The sequence below is a fragment of the Apus apus genome, chromosome 3, assembly GCF_020740795.1.
Source record: "Apus apus isolate bApuApu2 chromosome 3, bApuApu2.pri.cur, whole genome shotgun sequence".
NCBI lineage: Eukaryota > Metazoa > Chordata > Aves > Apodiformes > Apodidae > Apus > Apus apus.
This window is the reverse complement of record NC_067284.1, coordinates 92,885,048-92,905,819: the sequence shown is the minus strand read 5'-3', so window position 1 is coordinate 92,905,819 and position 20,772 is coordinate 92,885,048. Positions and strand designations below refer to the sequence as shown.

Genomic DNA, 20,772 nt, shown 5'->3' with positions numbered 1-20,772 from the left:
GTGGGCAAGAGACTGGGAGGAGACAGAGCTGGGACAGCTGCCTCAAATTGACCAAGGTAATATTCTATGCCATATAGTATCATGCCCAGCAATAAAAACTCAGAGGCTGTTCTTCTAAAATAGTCGTTGCTTGGAAACTGGCTGGGCATCCATCTGCTTGTGGGAGCTGGTGAGTGATTGCTTTTGTATCATTGGTTTTTGTTTCCCTTATTTTTTTATTATTTTTTTTTCTTTCCTTAATTTTTTTCCCCCTTTCCTTCAGTTATTAAACTGTCTTTATCTTCACCTCATCATGAGGTTTTTTTCTTGCTTTTGCTTTCCCTAATCTCTTCCCCATCCTGCTGGGTGTGGGTCTGTTTGGGTGGGTAGTTAGTTGCTGGCCAGACCCAAGCCTACATTCATCTATATCTACGTGAGATCTACCAATAGCAGCATAGGTGAACTTTGAGGATAAAGAACTGAAACACATTTGCAAACAAGTAAGTTACCAAACTGGAGGCATTCAAACCCATCACACTTCAAGATTCATTGAATTTAGCAGATTTACAGTACTGCAAAGTAGTAAAAAAATGCTCTTGTAGCACTTGGAAAAATAATTTATAATAATACAAATGTGTACAAGGGGATTACTAAAGGATGCTCCTGTACTAGCTTTTTTTGCAGTAACTTGCTTGTATCCTGGGATGCACAGCAGCAGTCAGCTAAGCACTGTATAAATGCAGAAAATGAGAAAAATAAAGTCAGAAAGAAAGTGTAGATGCCTCATAAATCAGAAATGCATCATTTGGAAGCTACGTGAAGAAGGCTTTTGGTGAGGTAGGCTGTCCTAGGGTGATTATGAATTGCCAGCATGATGTGTCTGTGAACAACCTGATCTGTCATGTGTCAGAAGGGTTTCCAATAGAGACACATAGGCATGACTGCCACAGAAGGCAGCACTGCAACCATGCCTGCCATCATGAGCAAAAGTCCATCACTTGTACTTGAAAACAAAGTGAAGTAAAATTGGAACTTGATTCTAGGATGTGTAGAGAAATGTTAATCCAAGCTTTTAAGCTTGGCCTATTAAGCCTACTAAAACAAATGGAGTGGAAACAGGATTGCAGTCTGCTGCATTTGATCAGGGAACAAAGGGAACACGAAACAAACAGGAAGAAGAAACCTCAAGCTTACAAACAATGTTAGTATAATGATAAATCATTCTAAGGTGGCCATTAATACCTTGGAATGAAAAGTTTTCTCATCATTAGCAGTTGGAATCAGGTTCCGAATCACCTTGCCATGAAAGCAAACGGGACTTAAACACTGCTTGCTACAGCACTCTGTAAATTTATGGAAAGCCTTACACAGCAAGGTGCCTGTGATGGTAGGCTGGACACAACAAACTAATGAGACCTTTCTACTCCTCAAATCTTAATATCATGAAAGGGAAAGAAATCAGGTGGCATTAAGCATCAGGAAAATTTCCTGTTGTGGAGATCTATCTGGTAATGCCATTGACTAGCTGGATTTGAGATAGTGACTGCATTGATAAGAAAAGCTTCTGGATCTCTCTCTTCCTGCAAACAATTAAGTAATTGAGTATTTCTTAAAGTTGGAATTTTCATTTGAGAGTAGGCCAACACAATGCTGTAGGAACATAAATAAAGGGACCTCATGAGATCATCGTATCTGTCAAGGCCTACTACTTGTAAAAATAGTGCTGCCTTCATAGTGGGGTGAAGGTCATAAGAAACACCATTTTCTTTTGACCAAGCAGTGCTGCATAGTAGTAAGTGTACATCATTTAGCTGAGACTTGCTAAAGCTCTGCTAAGGCCTTTTACAATGTAATACAAATAAACACAACCTGCAAAATATTATGATGCATATATTGTTTGATGGCAATGTAACAAAAAAAGGGACACTGAGTACACTCATTACAATGGGATCTGGATAATGGACTTTTTTCTTCCTTTTTTTTTTTTTTTTTAAGAAGCACACTTACTGATTTAAAGTTTCTTAGGGCCAGATTTTTCCGCACTGCTCAGCATTCAGAATTAGATAGAAAGTTTAAATTGTTCTCTTCTATATATGTGCACTACCATTGCTTAGACACAGAAACAAGGTATTTTTTTTCAAAGTACATCTGATGGTGACCTTTGACAACCTGCCCTTTTTTGGGTTTCTGAGTGGGAGCTCAGTATCCAACATCAAACTGCAGGTATTAGAGCAACCTGTACCCCAGTTCATCCAGATGATGATACAGTTACATGTGAGCAGTTGGACTGTCCCAGCCATCAGTCATGACAGGGATCTACTGGAATTGGCCCTTCCTGAGGAGGGAAGTGGCTTATGAGTTTTCTAGACTAGCAAATGTCTTAAAAAATAGTGCAATATAATGACACAAATAAATATGTGCATTTTCTCACCCACATCTTATTTTGTAAACTGCACTGGTTTACCAAGCTGGGATACTGTATTGGGTAGGTCTGTGGTATAGCTGTACTGGAACAGCATGAAAAGTAGGCTTTCTGTGGTGTAGACTTGGTTTTATATTTTTATTTATTCAATTCTACCCTGAAGCTTACATAAAAAAAGAGGACTAAAAAGGAAATGCCACTTATTGTTTTTAATTTGTGTTCAGTAAATGTCACACAGAAGAGATTTCTAGTTCAGGAGAAGATTTCTGACCATGCAGGAGCTCATTGCTTGCATGGGTTTGAACCCTGTGTTTGCTCTGTAAAATACAACAGAATGAGGCAATAGGAATAGCATTGTTCATTGTACTTCTGAAATAAAATAGGGACCTGAGTGATTGCAGCTTAGCTAATAAGCACCTTAATATTCGCAAAGCAGAGCTGGAATTATATTTTGGCATAGTGTTAGATTCAGTTACATCACCACTAAAACTTAGAAGCTCAAATGAGAATTGATTTCAGCTTCATTAAAAGGGCTGATTTTAGTGTAAATATCACAGTCCTTTTTGCCTTTGAGAAGCAGATTCAAAAAAAAAAAAAAAGGCAAACTTGGCAGTTGTTTTAACACTGAGCACTCGAAAAATGTCAGTGTAGCTCTGTGAGGTAGTTTGTTTTTTCTGGTTTTTAACTCCATCAGCTGTGGAACACATGGAGTTCAGCTATTCATTAAAAAAATTTCAAACCCATTTACCATATTGTGATCTTTTTACTTTGGAAAAGAACAGCGCAAGGCTTTCCAGGTTTAGCTTCCAGGCATAAACAAACTCAGTTGACTGAACCTATTCAGGAGCATTTGGCATCCAGTCCAAGAAAAACATTATATTGGCCCAAACAGAAGTAATGTCTGAATACTATTTCATTTTATTGATTGTTGCTTTTAATTTTAGCACTATCTTTTGATCACTGCTTGAGGTCTTAATTTAAACAGTTTTTGGCTTGGTGACCAGCAGATGAAGGTGGCAGGCTGTTGAGATTACTGTAGAAGAGACAGACAGTACAATAATGTACCAAGTGAGAATGAGTGTGTATGGTACTTCAGCTGTACTTAACTAAAGATTTTTAAAACTCTTACGTCAGTGCCTGATGGATTTTAACTTGTGCTAAAACTAGGTGGAGAGAGTGGGCATGGATGTGTTTTTGGATGAAATATTCAACTAACAAAGAGACAAAGAGGAAACTGGGACATCAAGTTCTCCCAGAGATCTCCTATGTACTGCTAAAAAGTCAAACTAAATGGTGTTTTCAAAGTCTGTAAATTAGCCTTCTCTTTGTGAAGCCAGTGGTAAAATTCCCAGCAGTTGTCAGGCCAGGTCACTGTTCTCTAGGCCACTGAAAATCCTACAAATCCTACCTTTTTTTTTTTTTTTTTTTTTTAAATATTATGTCTTTGTGTCCATATTGTCATACTGGTGTCCTCTAAACTTTAAACATCCAACTTGTTTCCTGCTTCCCTGAGCTTGTGTCACCACCATGTCAGCACGCAGGTGGCCTTCACTTAGGTGCAGCCACAGAATTCCCCAGCTGTGAAAGGGCTGGTGTGTATTTGAGCTGTTACCTCCATGTAGTCTGGTTTTGCTCTCTGTACTGAATTCCCTGACTGAAAAATACAGATAATGGCACTTCCCAGTCTACATGGATAATGTGGATTCCTCAAGCTTTCTGGGGATAAAAGCCAAAAAGTAGTGTAACAGGTGATGTCTTGCTGCATATTTTATCTACTGGCATACAACCATTACTCCATTATTCATAAAATGGAGACACAGACAAGAAAAACAAATTAAAAGCAAAGAAAAAAGCATTATTAATAATAATGAAGAAAAATTACCAGATTAAAAAAAAATAAATCCCAGTAGATACACAAACTAATACATTAAATACCATTCTCCATATGATTAATGAGATTCTCTCAACTTAGAATCATAGAATCGTCAAGGCTGGAAAAGACCTCCAAAACCATCCAGTCCAACCACCCACCCTACAACCCCTAACCATTAAACCGTCTTATGAAACACCATGTCTAGCCCTTTTTTGAACATCTCCAGTTATGGTGCCTCCACCACCTCCCTGGGCAGGCTGTTCCAATGCCTCACCACTCTCTCTGTGAAGAAATTTTTTCTAATATCCAAACAACCTCCCCTGGCACAGCTTGACCCCATTTCCTCTTGTCCTATCACTGGTCTTGCCTACCTTACTGTTTGCTTAAAGCCATTTACAATTTTTTTGGGTCTGCCTGTACTTACCCATAATATGAGAAGGGACTACTCTAGTAGTTCATAGACAATCAAGTTGAAAACTGCTAGAGCACTAACTATCTGAAGAGGAACCACAGATGTAAATCAGTAGATGATACACAAGGGGAATCATACCAGTAAACAAATGCATAAACAAACATAACTTGAATCAGTAGACAAACAAGTTTGAAAAAAAAGGGAGAGGTTTTTCTAAATTTGCTAATTAGAGATGGAAGTATTTCCTCACAAACCTTAATCAAATTGGATAAAATGTAAAATAGTGCATTTGTCTCTTTGTGCTGGATCATTGTCAATGCTGTGCTGTCAGATACATCTGTGTGAAGTTGCTGAAGGACCATCAGGATCACTTATACATCAGTTTTCTTCTTCTGGCAGTTTTGGATTGGTGCTGTGTTCAGGCTTTCTGTTGCTTGGAAAAGAAACTGAAGACACTATGAGAATTTTGCTGCCTGGGAACAAGTTTTAGTTGTTAACACAGCTGTACTGCAGCTGTCCATCTCTGCATAGGGTTTCCCTAGATCATCCATCACCATAGTAGTCAAACACTGAAACAGATAAATTAAGTCAGCATGGGAATAACCAATCTTTGGAGTTGGTAATATGCTTTAGGCTTCCTATCTTGCTGCAAGTGTTGCTTATTGAGCTTACTGCACCTAATTATTTACTGTACACTGGTCTGGGCAGCACAGCAATCATGAAAGACATAGCAGTTGTTGTTGTTGCCTGAAAGTGTGAGAAAGCTGGTACAAAGGCCTAAATCTTCCCAAACTTCCAAGGCAGCGGCATCTCTTGAAATCTGTCCTCTCACCTCCAAGTACCTCAGGTTCCTCTCCACAAAAAACCTTTTACTTCAGTTTACTTCTACTTCAAATCTACAGGATTTGTAGGCAAAAAGTTTTGCTACCGTAAAGGTTTGCACTACAGGTGGTATCTTACTGGTCATATGAAAAAGCAAATCCTGCTGCTTGCTGTCCTTTGAGACCATGACTTTTCTTTCCCAACACTGGTGTAATGTTTCTTCTGGAGTGCCATTTACTGATTTATTTTAAAGTGTACATGACCTTATTTGGCTTGTAGTTTGCGATGAGATAAGGCAGACATATAAGTGATACTTTTTTTCAAAGTCACAGCTCCCAAAGTATTATTTATGCTAAGCTTTGAGATACATTTTTTCCTTAGGTAATCAAGCTGTTATATATTTTCTTGTTAATCTACTCGGTTTTCAGATTTCACTGCCAGCTGGAATTAAATATTAGAGATTTTCTTTGTTGCTATAGAGCTGAATTATTATAGAGATAATTATTATTGAATATTTCAGCATACATCCTGTACTTAATCCATTTAACACACACTAAAAGGAGCTCAGATTGCAGTACCAAGAACAAGTCTGTAATTGTTTGAAAGATGAAGAAAGTTCAAGATAAAGAGAATTCAATAAACAAAGGCAAACCTAGATGTAAAAAGATACAGACTTCTTTTTTTTTGCTTTATATCACCAAAATAAATACTTTGAATATACAAAACACGTAGTTAAATATTAGTGTTTCCAGTGTGTAAAGATAGTAGAGAACATAAAGCCAAAAGCTCCTGAAATCTTTGCATCTGCTTATGCCCTGAGGTCAATTTCCCTCTTGCTTTGTGCTTAAGCCCTTTTTCTCTTCTTTACCACCCAGGACCACTTCCAGAGATGTGTGTGCTGACCCAGAGGAAGCATTTGCCAAGGCTGGCTTCACTGATGCTAGCAAGCAATGCCAGCTCATAGGTTTTAAAAAAGGAAGACTCCCCTCTCCACACCAAAACACAGCCAAGAGTGTGTGGGAGCTGCTGGTCCTGTCAGGAGCTGCACCCTGTCTCTGGCAGGGATGTTGCCATCACACATCTAGCCATGACAAGTTTTACTTAAGACTTAGCAGGCCCCACCATACACATGTGCAACAGGTCTCTGCATGAGAATTAATCTTACAGTATACAGAAATCAGTTTTTACAGACCATGCCATCTCAAACTTTGTGTGTGTGTATACAGATACATATGTATTAATACAGAGGTTCATTTACAGTCTGCAGGATGCAAACTTTTTTCTGGCAGGGTGTAAATCTGGACTGTGTGAAGAAACCCTGTGACAAGGGCCTATAAACTCAGTCTCTAAAAGTAGATAATCTTGAGTCAGTGCTGGAACTCCTTTCTTTATTCTCCTTTCCTGCCCTTGCTTATGTCTTAGATGAATGTTCACAATCCCATTCTCTGACAAGTTCTTCCCAAGAAAGAGGGGAAGCTTCTGACTATCTAGCCTTATGACTCATGCCTGCCATGCCTTGCCCAGGTCAGAAAGAAATACAGCAGCTGATCTAGAGTGCATTGACTTCAATGGACCTTGACCCAGGGACATAAACTACATGTTTCTATGTGCCAATTAAAATATTAACTTGTTAAGGCAGGCTCTAACTCAGTGAAAGTGCTTTACACTGACACAGTTTTTCTTCCTCTGTAAGAAAGACATTAAAAAATGGAAGAACCAGACTTCTTTTATTCCAAATGTTTGTGGATAAGAAATATAGTGATGAGCTTCCACGTAACACACTATCAAAGTAAAATTAAGTGTTGTGGTCTTTCTCTGGCTTGTTAGCAACAAGCCATTGAAATGAAAAAAAAAAAAGATCTAGGTGCAAGAAATCACATGGTCAAATAATCAGAGCTCACATTAAAATATCCCCATTAAGATAATGTACTTAAATGAGCTACATTGCAGCATTCTAGTGCATCACTACACTTTAATGTAGCTCCTTCTGCATACATTTTAGTTCATGACTGCCAAAAAGAAGAATGACCTATAAGAAATGGCCATTGCTCTCCTGTTGCCTCTTCCTTCCTGTCTAATTTTCTGAATTCTGCCAGTTCACTCTCTCATTTTTGGTACCTCATGCCCTCATCCCTTTGTTTCCTCAGACTTTTAATGTCACTTCCAGCAGAGACAGATAAATACTCCACTTTTTTTAGCAATTGGACATTTTTGTTGAGAGCCTGGGATTTCTTTATACCTCAGACTTCTTGCTCTGCACTGACTGACACAAGGCACACACACGTTTTCAGGAGTCTATAGTCATGCCGCTCAAAAGATTAACTCAAACTTGAGACAAGAAGTCCATGGCCCTGGAATTTATTTTGTGCTAATAGTATGTTTTAATCTAAGGACCAGCTTCTCAGCTGGGAGCTTGAATCAATCAGGGAAATACATGACCCACCCACTATCTTTGTGCTCACTTACTTTGTATTCAAATCAAAAAAGAAATAAAGAAAGCTTAAAATGTTGACAACTTTGTTTATTGTGCGTTTTTTCCTCAAAACTGAGTTGTGCAAACTCTTATGTGGCATTTTGGATGTGGACAGCACACATGTCATTTCAGAATAAGACAGCAATGCAAAGCACACCAAACAGTAAGATTGTTCAGGCTTGGAAATGCTAGTAAGCTTTACTTACCGCGTTAACATTGTAAAATGAAAGATGCCTCTTCACCCAACACTTTTGAGCTGCAAATGTATTTTCAGACATATACCCATACTCTACTTCAATTTAATAGAATGATGGTAGAGAAAACCCCTGAGAAATCTGCTCCTGCCTATCTTTGCCATATCCCAAATGTTGCTATAAGAAAAACAAAACCCCATGAGTCCAGCTTGCACAACACTTAATCAGATGCAGCCACCACTGCAACAGCAGCCATGGTTAGAGCTGAGACTGCATCCTTAGCTTATCTTCCAATGGTAACAGTGTCCATGGTAAGTATACAGATAGGTTTCATGTTGTATGTTACAAATACCCAAGCACAAATATGGCTTAAAGCTGGATGTTTCTATGAGAATTTGGTTTTAAAAGCAAGACCCCTCCTTCCTGTTAGGAAGGAACCCTGAGAAAACACTGAACAGCCACAGTCTTCCCTCTGCCAAAAAAGCTGTTAAGAAATACTGCCTCAAAATCAAAAATCAAAATCAGAAATTGTGCTGAATGAGCAAAGGAGTGGTCGAAGAAAAAGCAGCTGATGCAGGAACATCCTTCACCCCCCTTAACTCTCACATACTCACACACACAATGCAGGCTGCTCTCTCTTGCAAGAGCTGTGAACTCCTGACTATAAATATGAAGCAAAGTTCCACATGGTAATCCAGTACGCTCTCTGTGCTAACAGATTGCACACTTTTACAAAGGTGTAATTTACTCCTCTTTGTACCCTGATCAGCAAGTCTTTGCATTAAACAATTACTCTTTTTACTTAGTGGATTTAAAACCCTTGGCATAACTTCAATGTGATTTTGGTATGATTGCATATGCAAGAAAGCAAAACCCAACAAACTGGGCCAACTTCTGAACTCTGTATCCTTGAAACCACTGGGAGTCTTGTTTAAGGAAGGAGTTTAGAATTTGGCCCTGATTAAAACAAGCTTTAGTAGTGATATGGGCTGGCCTCAGCACCACTACTCAAACCAATGATCTCCCATACAGGTTCTGTTCCACTCCAGGCCACAGTTCCAGCACCACTCAAATCTGCACTGAGGGCGAGGACATTTCATGTGCATGCAGCCACCTGCAAAACAGCAACAGAATGACCATGGTACTCAGCAAACACTTAGAGATGTTAATCAACAATTAGCCTTTTTAAAATCAACTTTCTTAGGCATTCATTTACTAACCAAGTAGAATACCTAATAAAATAAATTAACAAACTTGGGCTTTCCAGAACTTGCTACTGCCCCTGTTAATGGGTGGAATGTACTGGTCTCACTTGAGGGACTGCAGGACAAGGAGCTTCAGTCCTATCTGAAATTGGAAGAGACTCTGCTGGGGATAGGGAAACGTGATGACATCCTGTGGCCTCTCAAAGCCATAATGGAGGCACCTGCTCAAGGATACTCTACCCTACTCCAGCTGTGAGCCAAAAGCCAAACAAAATTAAATTATTTTCTTGAATTTGGATTCAACAACTGACAGATTTGCAAAGACAATAAATCAGGAGACACACACTTTGGTGGCTGGCTGCTGATTATATCAAAATGACATTAGTAATTTAAGTTGATTTGATCATCTTAGTATCTGAAGCAGCCTAGAGATCACATCAATGTTTCCTGTGTGTTTGGTTTCTTCCTTGCCTAGACTGTGAGAACAGCTTTAATATCTGCTCACAACCTTGATCAAATCTTTATTTTGTAATATATAAAATATTAACATTGCCAGAGGTCATTACAGAAACACACTTCAAATGGAAATTATGTTGTATAATTCAAACTGAAAGAAAAGCATGCAGTATGAAGAAATGCTGAAATATCATCTTGGTTTGACTCCAGATGCTGATATGAGGTACAGGGAATTTATGTTCCTTACTGTAGGATTTGCTTGCTACCCTTACACCATCTTGTTTGTAAATGCCAGTCCAGAATGATTCGCAGAAGGCAAAACCAGCAGGAGACATAAGAACTGGTTTGTTAAAGCAAGCCTGTTTGCTTCATCTGACTGAGAAAGAAAACTAGCTGTGATGGCATGTTTATACCTTTGTGGAAGAGATGCAATTTGCCAGATATTTTTACCTTGTTTAAATTCAAGTGTACCAATGGCAGCCTCCGTGTTACACTTTACCTAAGGTTTTGAACCAATCCTCTCTTATGAGTCATATTAAGTCATCACTGGGTAAAACACATCTCTTGGGTGGAAACAGTGTGCTCCTTCCAAATCAGGACTGTTCGTGGACTCTGGAGTACAGTCATCAGCATCTTGACGCCAGCTGTACTTACGCAGAAGTGAAGTGCTCCTTGTCGTTTCTAAATGCCAGCTTAGAAGCTGGCATGTGCAGTACCCACGACCAGAGAAGAAAGCTAACACTGCACTTTTTAAGCTTCACACCTGGATTTGCAGAATTGCAGAATCACTGAGGTGGGAAGGAACTTTTAGAGATCATTCAGTCCAGGCTCCACTGCTCAAAGCAGGGTCAATGAAAGTTGAGTGCTCAGAGTTGTATCCAGTTGGGTTTTCAATGTATAATAGAATGGAGACTTTGGGCAACCCATTCCAGTCTTCAAATACCCACACAGTAAAAAGCATTTTCTTATGTTTAAATGGAATTTCCTGTGTTTCAATTTGTGCCCATTGCCTTCTGTCCTTTCAACTGGGCACCACTGAGAAGAGTTTTGCTCTGTCTTCTTTGCTCTCCCATCAGGTATTTATTTATTTATCTAGTCCATTTATCATCTTTGTAGCCCTTCATTGGAATCGCTCTGGTCCTTGTCTCTCTTGTACAGGGAAGCCCAGAACTGGACCCATCCCTCCACATGTGTCTCATCAATACTGAGCAAAGGGGAAGGATCACCACTCTCCATCTGCTGATGATGCTCTTCCTAACTCAGGCCAGGACACTGCTAGCCACCTTTGCTGCAAGGGTATATTGATGGCTTGTGTCCAACCTGCAGTCCACCAGGACACTCTGGTCCTTTGGCCCCCAACTTGTACCAGTGCATTTCCCTTTGTTAAACCTCATGAGGTTTCTCTCAAACCATTTGCATCCTGCTGAGATCCCTCTGAATGGCAGCACAATCAGCCAGTGCCAGCATGTTGAAATGTTTCTAGCCTGCTGCTGTGGCTTCAGCACTCTGCATTACGAGGCACTGTTCTGACATCTGTGATTCTGTGGTAAGCAAGGAAAGGTTTTTTCCTGCTTATTATATATTTACAGTAAGTATTTTCTTTCAAGGATACAAAGAATAATGCCCTTTATTTCCTTTATGATACATTGGGGATTTTTAAAAGCAACTTCCCTAAACATTAGTGGGAGTTGTGTAAATTATATCATGGTGCCAAATAGGGATATCCTGTTTGTGACAAGTGACAACTGCCTGTAATTTAACAGTAAAGATTTTGTAGCAGTCTAAGAAAAAGTAAAGGTTCTAGCACTGCTTCCAGCCTTTCCAGAAGTGGTGTGTTGTTTTTTTTTTTTTTTAATTTATTTGGCTATGAACAGTCACAATTATTATATATCTATTTCTAATCCAGTTCAAACTTCTGGTTTCCAGCCCATTTTATAAGTCTATAAATAATTTTTTGATGCATCCCTCTTACCTCTCTGTGCTGCCCACCTTGCTTTCTACACTTTGCCAAATATTGTCTCACCTTCCCACTCTTGAATTCATGGTTTCTTTCCTTCTGCTTTTTGTGCTTAAAGAAGTCTCCCACTTTCCATCTGCCACCTGCCTTATTTTCTTTCATCAAAACCCAGATTTCAGGATTTTGTCCTGTTTCTTCCTCAGTAATATTTCTGTGGTATGACTGCTTTAAGTATTCCCTCCTTGAAGTTACAGTGTCTTAGTTGGTGTTTTCAGTGTCTCATTTGAGTATGTGATGCCACAAAACTGAGAGGCATCCTCTACAATTAATGTTAGTATAATATTTAGGCAATAATTTTTATTTGTTTTGATTAATTAATATAAATACAATTAAATCTCGAAACAGCATGAACCTATAGGGATATAGCCTATTTGCTGTTCCTGTTCCCCGTTTTAACCATCTCACTGCCACTAGATTATTTTTCTTCCTACATGGTAAGCATTGATTAATGCAACTAATTTGTCAGAACTGAGGTTTCTTCCTCTGACTTGCTCTTCTACCATAGGCATGGCTTGAGATTAACCTCATTTAAATTCAGCTATAGACTGTGCAGAAATCTACAGCAGGACTAATTCTTCACACCCCACTTCTAGGTGTGATTCTTCTGGCCTACATGAGACACATGTTCTGTTTCATTGTGAGATGAGTTTTGCCCTACAAATGTCTATTTTTGCCAGTGACAATGGAAAATCCAGACAACTAGCTGGACATCCAGTCATATGAATGTTACATCCAGTGTCTTCCTTTGAGTCATTTTTGCTGTCTACAGAATAGGCAGGCATTTTGTTAGGCTTAATTAGTGGCTTTAGAATGAAGTGATTTACACTTAGTGATTTCAGATAATTTAGCTAAAGTGACAGATTCAAGCTCTGTGTGCTCTCCCTCTCTTGGAATAATAGTGTGCATACGTGCACATGCATTTTCATATATTTATATCATTAATTTATTGTTAAAAGACAGTTAAGTATGAGAAATATAATACATTTACCATTTTTTTCTACTGGAATATTGCAGCTGGGGCATGGCTTGGTTGTCTTCTTGATTGTTTCTTTAGATGCCTCTTCCCATCGAGCTTGCATGGCTGCATGTTCATCAACTACATATCCCTGAAAAGAGAGAGAAAAATCACCTGTGGGCACAATCCTGAAAGGCTGTGCTGGAACACAGTGTCTACACTGAAATGGTAACTAGTTACCTGTGAGAAACAAACAAGAATGACTACAAGGCCAGGTAGGTTGACCTTCATGAGAGACACAGAGTTTCTGCTTCAAAATGCAAGCTTTTTTTCTCCCAGTGTCCACAAGACTTGTATTAGGTTAGACGACAGAGTAAAGAAAAAAGGTGAGGAGAAGCAGGAGTCTGATGAACTTGGCTGAGACGTGACATTTTAGACACTGTAAGTTTGATTCTGCTTCAAGGATTATAGCCCGTCTTGCAAAAAAAAGCAAAAACACCAAGGCAAAGCAACACCTGATCATGCAGAATGGTGGGGTCCCTGCAAGGAAACTGTTTTTCATAGTAAGGCGTATTCCTTTGTTTTGGAGGTAAAGATTCCATTCAAACATAAATCTATATAAATTTAAGAGACTTTACAAGGCACCAAGAAGAAACACAAAAATTTTGGAGAAAAAGAAAAAAATGAACCAAAACAGTTGAACAATGAAAGCCAGTTGCTCCCCAGACAGAATGACACAGATGGAAAAAGTAATCATTAAGTGTTTTAAAAGGAACTCCTGTGTTTGTCCTATTTATGTCTGGGATGAAATTACATAATCTACACAAGTGTCCCACTTGGCAATTCCCTACCTAAAATGATAGTACAAGGACAAAAGGGATAGTAGTGCCTTGGGTCTTTTCTATTCCAAAAAGCTGTCAAATATGTAACCATAAACAATGAATGTAGGTTCCAGCCTGGAAGCTCTGCTCTCTTCATAATATGGGTTTTTTCAAGTATGTGGGAAAGTGATGAACTTAAACTAAATTATATAGTATGTAAAAATTCCTATAACTCCTTTGTGTATAGCTTCTAAATTCTTGTAGGCTGAAGTGGATAGACTTTTAATATTTATTTGCATGGATAATTTTAAAAAACATTTCTAATAAGGCAGAAGAAGGAAAGTGGCCCAGGTTTTAAACACGCCATGCAACCATGCAACTCCTCTTGATTTTTGGTCAGCTAAATTTTTACTGATAAAACCTGTGAGTTGTTCCAGTGTCAGTGATTAAGACCCAGATATTACTTCTTCACTGAAGTCACCTGACTTGAAATGGAATAACAAAGAGCAGCATCTGCAGAAACTTGTTTCTAGCTCATCTGGTGGCCATTGTAACATGCATCTTTAAGAAAAAAAAGAAACACAGTATTTTTTTTTTTTTTTTAATCAGAAAACTTCAAAACTGTTTTTATGGTATTGTTTTATTTTACTACCTGCACCAGTCTCCTTTAATCCCTTTTGTTGCTCATCACTTAATATTCTCTGATCTGCCAATGTTTTTGATCTAGAAGTGACAAAAGTGAAGTCTTCTCAGCTGCATCCTAGATTTTGGCTCTCTGCCTTTGGAGACAGAATTCAGCCCTGAACCCTGCTGGATTTTTCAGCAGTTCGACAAAAGGATGACCTCTATACAATGACACATTAGTAAGTTCTGGGAAATAAAAACAGCTGCTCAGGCTAATAGCAAAGAACATAATCTAGTATTGATCTTGCAACACCTTGCTCTTTAAGGAAGGATCACCTTACAAACAATCTGAGGTAACTCAGAGAAGCCTGAACACAAGTAAAGGAGAGTGGGGAATGGTTGATGTGGGCCTCAGTTTGCTGAGTAACAGAAAGAAGATTATATGATTAATTTCAACTGGTTGTGATGGGAATTAATTACTTAACATTGTTAAAGCTAATTCAAGATGAAAGTCACTATAGCTGTGACAAAACATTGTTATTATTTTCAGAATAATAGCCCCATGAGAAGACCAGATGTATTTTTCATTTTTGTAGGTAAGACCAGATGTATTTTTCATCTTTGTAGGTAACCAATAAGAGCTTCTAAGTGGACCTATTTTCATCAAATAATCCAAATCCAAGCTGTGTGGTTTCATACTTGGAAACATACTTTTCCCCCATCTTCATGGCTTTGTTGTTCCCTAATAGCAAATCCCACTGAGACAAAATTTCAGATGCCAAATTGTTAATTTAATTTGTACGAAGATATTGTACAAATCTTAGTTCTGAAAACAAATAAAAACTTGGGAGAGCTTAGGAATAACCAGAATAAACAACTTCAGACCTCATATATGAAATTCACCAATGAAGAACAAATTGCTGAAAACAGCAGACTGTATTATTATATTTTCCATTGCAAAAGTTCTAGCATAAAATAGATGCAGCAGCATGATATTTTCAGCCCATTAGAGATGAAACATCTTTCTTTAGCTGAATGCTAAGTTAAAAAATTCCTGCTGCAGGAAGCAAATGCAGAGAAATGGTACAGTGACACAGTCCCTCTGATTCTGTACAAAAACTACACTATGCTGATCTGTTAGCCTTCAGTGTTTATGTGCTTTAATTATTGCTCCATGTACAACAGCTAAAAGCATACATACAGTTATCTGCATTTTTTCCTCAAATGATAAAGGGAAGTGTATGGCAGTTCTTCATTATCAGTGTTTTTTAAATCACTTTCTTTCATCCTAAACTAGCAAACCTGGTCTTGGAATACTAGACTAGAAACATAGGATGAGTAGAGTTGGAAGGAACCTTAAAGATCACCTAGTTCCAACTCCCTGCATGGACAGGGACATGTCCCACAAGATCAGGCCACTCAGAGCCCCATCCAACCTGGCCTTGAATGCTTCCAGGGATGGAGCTTCCACAACTTCTCTAGACAGCCTGTTCCAGTGTCTCCAGTTGTCATCTTCCTGACAATGGCCTAGGTAATAGAGCAGGTTTATCAAGCAGAGGTGGCTCTCACTGTGTTTGGCCTGTCTGGTCTTGGATAGGAAGTTCAGAGATGCTCCAGGTGTGCATCACATGTCAGTTTGCCAAGGACAGGAAACTTGGATCACTCTTGATGCTGACACCACACAATATGCTCTCGTTCCCCAAATATTGCAAATTATTTGTCCCAGCACTAGTGAAAAGCTGCTAGATTCCACCCATGGCACACTATGAACAATTAAAAAAAAAATATTCTCAACTGAGCTGCACATTATGACCAGGAATGAACACCCATAAGTAACGGGAAGCTACAGTAAGAGCTGTTGCAAGCATTTCTCAACATCCGCTCCACAATATGCCCTTAGTGAGACAAGGAGAAAAGTCTGTCTTGTTTTCTCTGGGTCACTCTGAGGAGACAGATTTACTTCTGTTTCTGTGCTGAGTCCTTTGGAAAAATGAACAGGGATAAAGCTGCTGAGCACCATACAGCAATACAAGAACATGTACATGGAAAGCTTTTTATGCAGTTAATCAATATCAGGCAGTACTGGAAAAAGTCCTACAGAAATAGAAAGCATCCTGAAATAGAAGTGTCCTTCTAAAAGCAGCATCTCATTCAGGTAATAGGGCACAGATCAACTTGTTGGTAGAACTACAGAAAATAAACAAAATGTGTGTTCATAGTCAACAACTAAGCAATACCATTCATACTAAAAACATTCATGGCAAAACTTCTTGTTCAAAATACTAGAAGCATTAGATATACAATGTAAGCACCCTTCTTTTATGATTATGCTTATTTTGCCTAGCATAGACAACACCTGAAAACGGAAGATCCTTGATTCAGAATAGACTATGAAGCTATTAATATCATGTTGTGCTTAGCTTTAGTGAGTGGAATTTCTGGTTTCCTGCTTGTTTGCTGCTGGTGCTTAATAGCTTTCTGATATGTGAAAAAGCTGGTCATGCATAAAAAAATGTATCTGAGTGTAGCTTCCTTTACATCAGAAATACCTTTTATCTTAACCAGAAATGCTTGGTTTTAAGTTAATTGTCCTTGGAAAAATAAGACAAAAAACCCAACAAACTAGAAATATGTAAAAAGATTACTTGATGTGAAATACAGCATTTTAAAAAGGCTTAGGTGTCTCAAAAGAGAAAGCATAACTCATATTCTAGCACATATGTGAAAAAAAACTATGGATATTTGAGAGGGTTTGAAAGGAAGATAAAGAATAATTCATTGTACAAAGTATCGACATTCAACCCACCATAACAATTACATAAACACAGCTCACTAATTATTTTGGGCTAGAGCTCTAAGAAAAAGCAGCTTCATCTGTTGGATCCCAATCTACAAGAGATGGTGACAGTCCAACTTAAATTTCTTTCGCTTTCTCAACTTCTACTGAGCTGTTTTATGAACACATGAATTAAACTCCTGCTGTATTTACTGGTAACTTTTGCTTCAGTTGTGGGGAAAAAACCCAGCAGATGTCTAGGGCACTAGATGGGCCAGAGGACCTTTGGAAAAAATCTATTATTTGAGTCATTTAAGAGTCAGAATCTCACAAAGAGAAATGTGCTTAATTATGGGACTAGTGCTCTAGACTAGGGAAAGATTTGGGCTAATGAAAACACTAAAAAATGGTTCTAGATCAGGAACAGGAAGGATATCGATCAATGGGAATATGTTTCATGCACTGGCAAAATAAAGGTGTCAGTACCACATTGATTGCATTGTGCTCATATGAAGCTGCTTTGTGTGAGCCAGCTTATCCAGTGTGCTGAGGGAATTCTGCTGTACAAAAAGATCTGCTTTGTGATGACAGCAACTAGCTCAAATCAAAGTGATATACCCAGGGTATCATGTCTTATACAAGAGGAGACTTTTGCTAAATAAAATCAGCAAGCTCTGTTTTGGTGACACTGCACATCAGGGTTCTCACTCTGTATGTTGGGGCCATTCATATCAGCATGAATTAAATTCAGGTAGCTGATGAATATTGAACTTACACTGCTCTAAAGCAGAAAATCTAAGCTATTACAAGTTATTCTTGTACAACTGTTTTCCGTGAGTGGAATAAAGCACACATCCTCTTCTGTAAGTGGCAATACAGCTGCAAATGACTGTCACCTTAACTCGTAAACAAAAGCAGCATGTCACATCTTTTTATTTTATTGCTGCCCAAAATAGAAGAGCTAAAATCTCTCTTTATGATTCCCATCTATTTCTCATTAGACAGAAAGATAAGACCTATTATCAGATTTCCTCTGGTGCATTTTTATTTATAACACAGTGATTAATTTGAAAGGACATTTCCTGATTATAGTTATTTTTCTTGCTCCTTTACTTAGGCATCTGTGGGTTGAAATGTCCCGTGCTTGACATTGTAAGTATAGCAGCTACTAAACCCCTGAGCCTCAGTTTCTTTTCCAATTGTTTAAGATACTTCAGAAATCAAGCAAGGTGTGCCATTTTTTTGTACAGCCATATTTTATTTAACTTTTTAAATTTACCTGATAGGAAAAAAAATAAATCAATGGTCTAATAATAGATGTTCCACACTTCATACTGTGACTCAGGACTCATTGAAAGATGTTATGTATGATGAACCTCCTCAATAGCTTTTCCTTTCACTAAAATGCAGTGGAATAATTCATGGTTTTGTGGTTAGCATTTGCTATTTAGCATTTTGATCAATTTTCTCCCTCTATGAAGTAAAGAAAGAAGTTTCCCTAGAACTGCTGTGTGTTTATAATTTTAACTCTTGCCTGTAGTACACCATTTCAAATATATCACCTTTTGTTTTCCACTGTTCTCAAAGCAATGAGAAAAGTTTATTGAAATAATGAAGAAACAATTCTGAAAATGATATTTGCAATATTTAGAGCATAAACATAAAACACTGATAACCAAGAACTGACTCAGAAAGTCATATAGCTGTGGAGGCCAATGTGATATATATATTTTCACTAAGAACTCACCCTTCACTGAAGGTTCAAGCAAAAAGAAGCTTGCTGCTTCCTTCACACTGTAAGTCAGGAGACATACGCAGTTCCTTAATTTTGGCATTATTTTGTCTTTCTGTTAAAATTTAATATGCACATTGTATAGCTTTTCAATTCCACAACAATATTGTAAGAAGTCCATCACACCAAGCCGGATTTTCATGAAGCATTAGCTCAATACTTCATACCTTAGCATTACAATAATTCAGCTAAGGAATTTTTTGGGAATTCCACGTTAAAATCAAATGATGAATTGTATTGTGCTCACAGCGGGCCAATATGTGCTGCTGCATAATCAGAGCAAATCGACACCTACATGGAGACCACGCTTCACAAGCTTATGACCTTGCTGGGAATCTACTGGCAAAACAACCGAGAAGAATAGACAGACATTGTTTGGAGGGTGGAACGGGAAGCCTGGCAATCAATGTGTGGATATTTTGTACCATCTACTGGCAACTTCGAGATCTGCAGACATGAGGCAACGGGAGGAAAAGATGGGCTGGAGGCCACCTGCAACGCAAAGGAGCTGGGAGCTTTTCCAGGACCTACACCACGAAAGACTTTGGAAGGGTGCCAGGTAATGTAATAGGCATGCCTGGAGGTGTGCACGCACACAGGTGTGTTTTTATGTTGCACCTGTGCAGCAAGAAAAGCATTTGTGGGAAGTTACTTGGGAAGTGTCTGCCTGAGAGCTTATGATTGAGTTAGGTCTGAGCTCTGACCCAACGGTTAGGGTTGCAGCCAGGGTCCAGGTGGCATGTACTGATGAACAGGATCAGGTCTGGAAAAAATGACACCTCTGAGGTTTGCAATGACTCAGCTAAGGCACTGGACTGGTTTGGGCTTGCTCTGAATGTGTCCTGGGCTGACAGAGTTTCTGTTAAGTTTTATACTGCCAGTGGCAGAAAAGCAAAGTTAGTATGTAGATCCTGCGTAAGCTACCCAAGTATAACAAGGACTGTGTCCCAAATAACAAACAGCTGCGGTTTGATTTGAAGGTGTTGGCTTTGGGGATAGGCTTTTAGATTTGGGTGACCAAGGTGCTTTCAGCCTAGAGGTACAGCCACAACAGGCAGCATCCCACAGGTTTGGAGAGAGGTTGAAGTTTTATCACTACCTATGAGCTTACACTGAAACAAATTTGAGATGGAGGTTTAGAACTTGTAGCTTTGTGGCCCAGTAAAAAAAGCCATTGCTCTTTCTCGTAAGAGGTCCAGCCTTTGTGCCAAGCCAGCACCAGAGGCCTCAGGACCTGTCAGACTTTCTCGGGAGATTTGGTTTCGCAGGTGACAGCAATTATCTAATGACTGTGTGACTATCACCTTTCTTGCTTTTGTATAATTTTGTATGGTTAAATGGCTTAATGTTACATGTATTTCTTTAACTAATAAACAGCAATGACAAGTATAAGTATTACAGGCAGAATGAATTATCTCTGACCTTGGAATAAAATGCCACACAGGAGTAAAGGCACGGGATGATAGCAGAGGCCTTGAAAGCACTGGAACAGGATGATGTGGGAGGCTCCAATGGTTTAAACAACTTTATAGTGGTCAGTTACTCAAATGCATCTTTGAGAGCTGAATAAAAACAGTTTTAGACATAGCAAAGACATAACTGACCTGGGTAAACCACACCATAGATAGTAAATTTGGATGCAAAATCAACTTTCCAACCAGTGAAGGACTGTCTTAACAAACATGTAAAAGTGACCCAAACAGATCCTACGGTGAGGCGGAAAAAAACCCCACCAATATCGACATCATGCTCACCCGGTAAAGGACTCATGATGCCAGCCCATCACAGGCTGAAGCCATTGAGCTTAGGACCCAGAGAAGCAGTAAAAGGTTAAACATAATACCAGAGAAAGGTGTTATGTTGGTACGAACCAGAAAGTTCACATATCCATGATTTTAACTGTATAGAGTCTGAGTTGTGAGTCCTAGTATTATTGTAGATGAACTAAAAA

General features: G+C 38.8%; 1 protein-coding gene across 1 annotated transcript in view; it reads right to left on the bottom strand.

Annotated features, from left to right (window-relative positions):
* Nucleotides 1–8,014: 8,014 nt before the first annotated feature.
* PRKN (parkin RBR E3 ubiquitin protein ligase) overlaps nt 8,015–20,772 on the bottom strand; it is a 705,342-nt gene continuing 692,584 nt past the window's right edge. Inside the window, exons 11-12 of the mRNA XM_051615355.1 lie at nt 12,842–12,959; nt 8,015–9,289 (exon numbers count right to left, since the gene is read on the bottom strand). Of these exons, the coding sequence (XP_051471315.1) occupies nt 9,180–9,289; nt 12,842–12,959 (228 nt within the window). The 3' untranslated portion in view covers nt 8,015–9,179. The remainder of the gene's footprint in view (nt 9,290–12,841; nt 12,960–20,772) is intronic.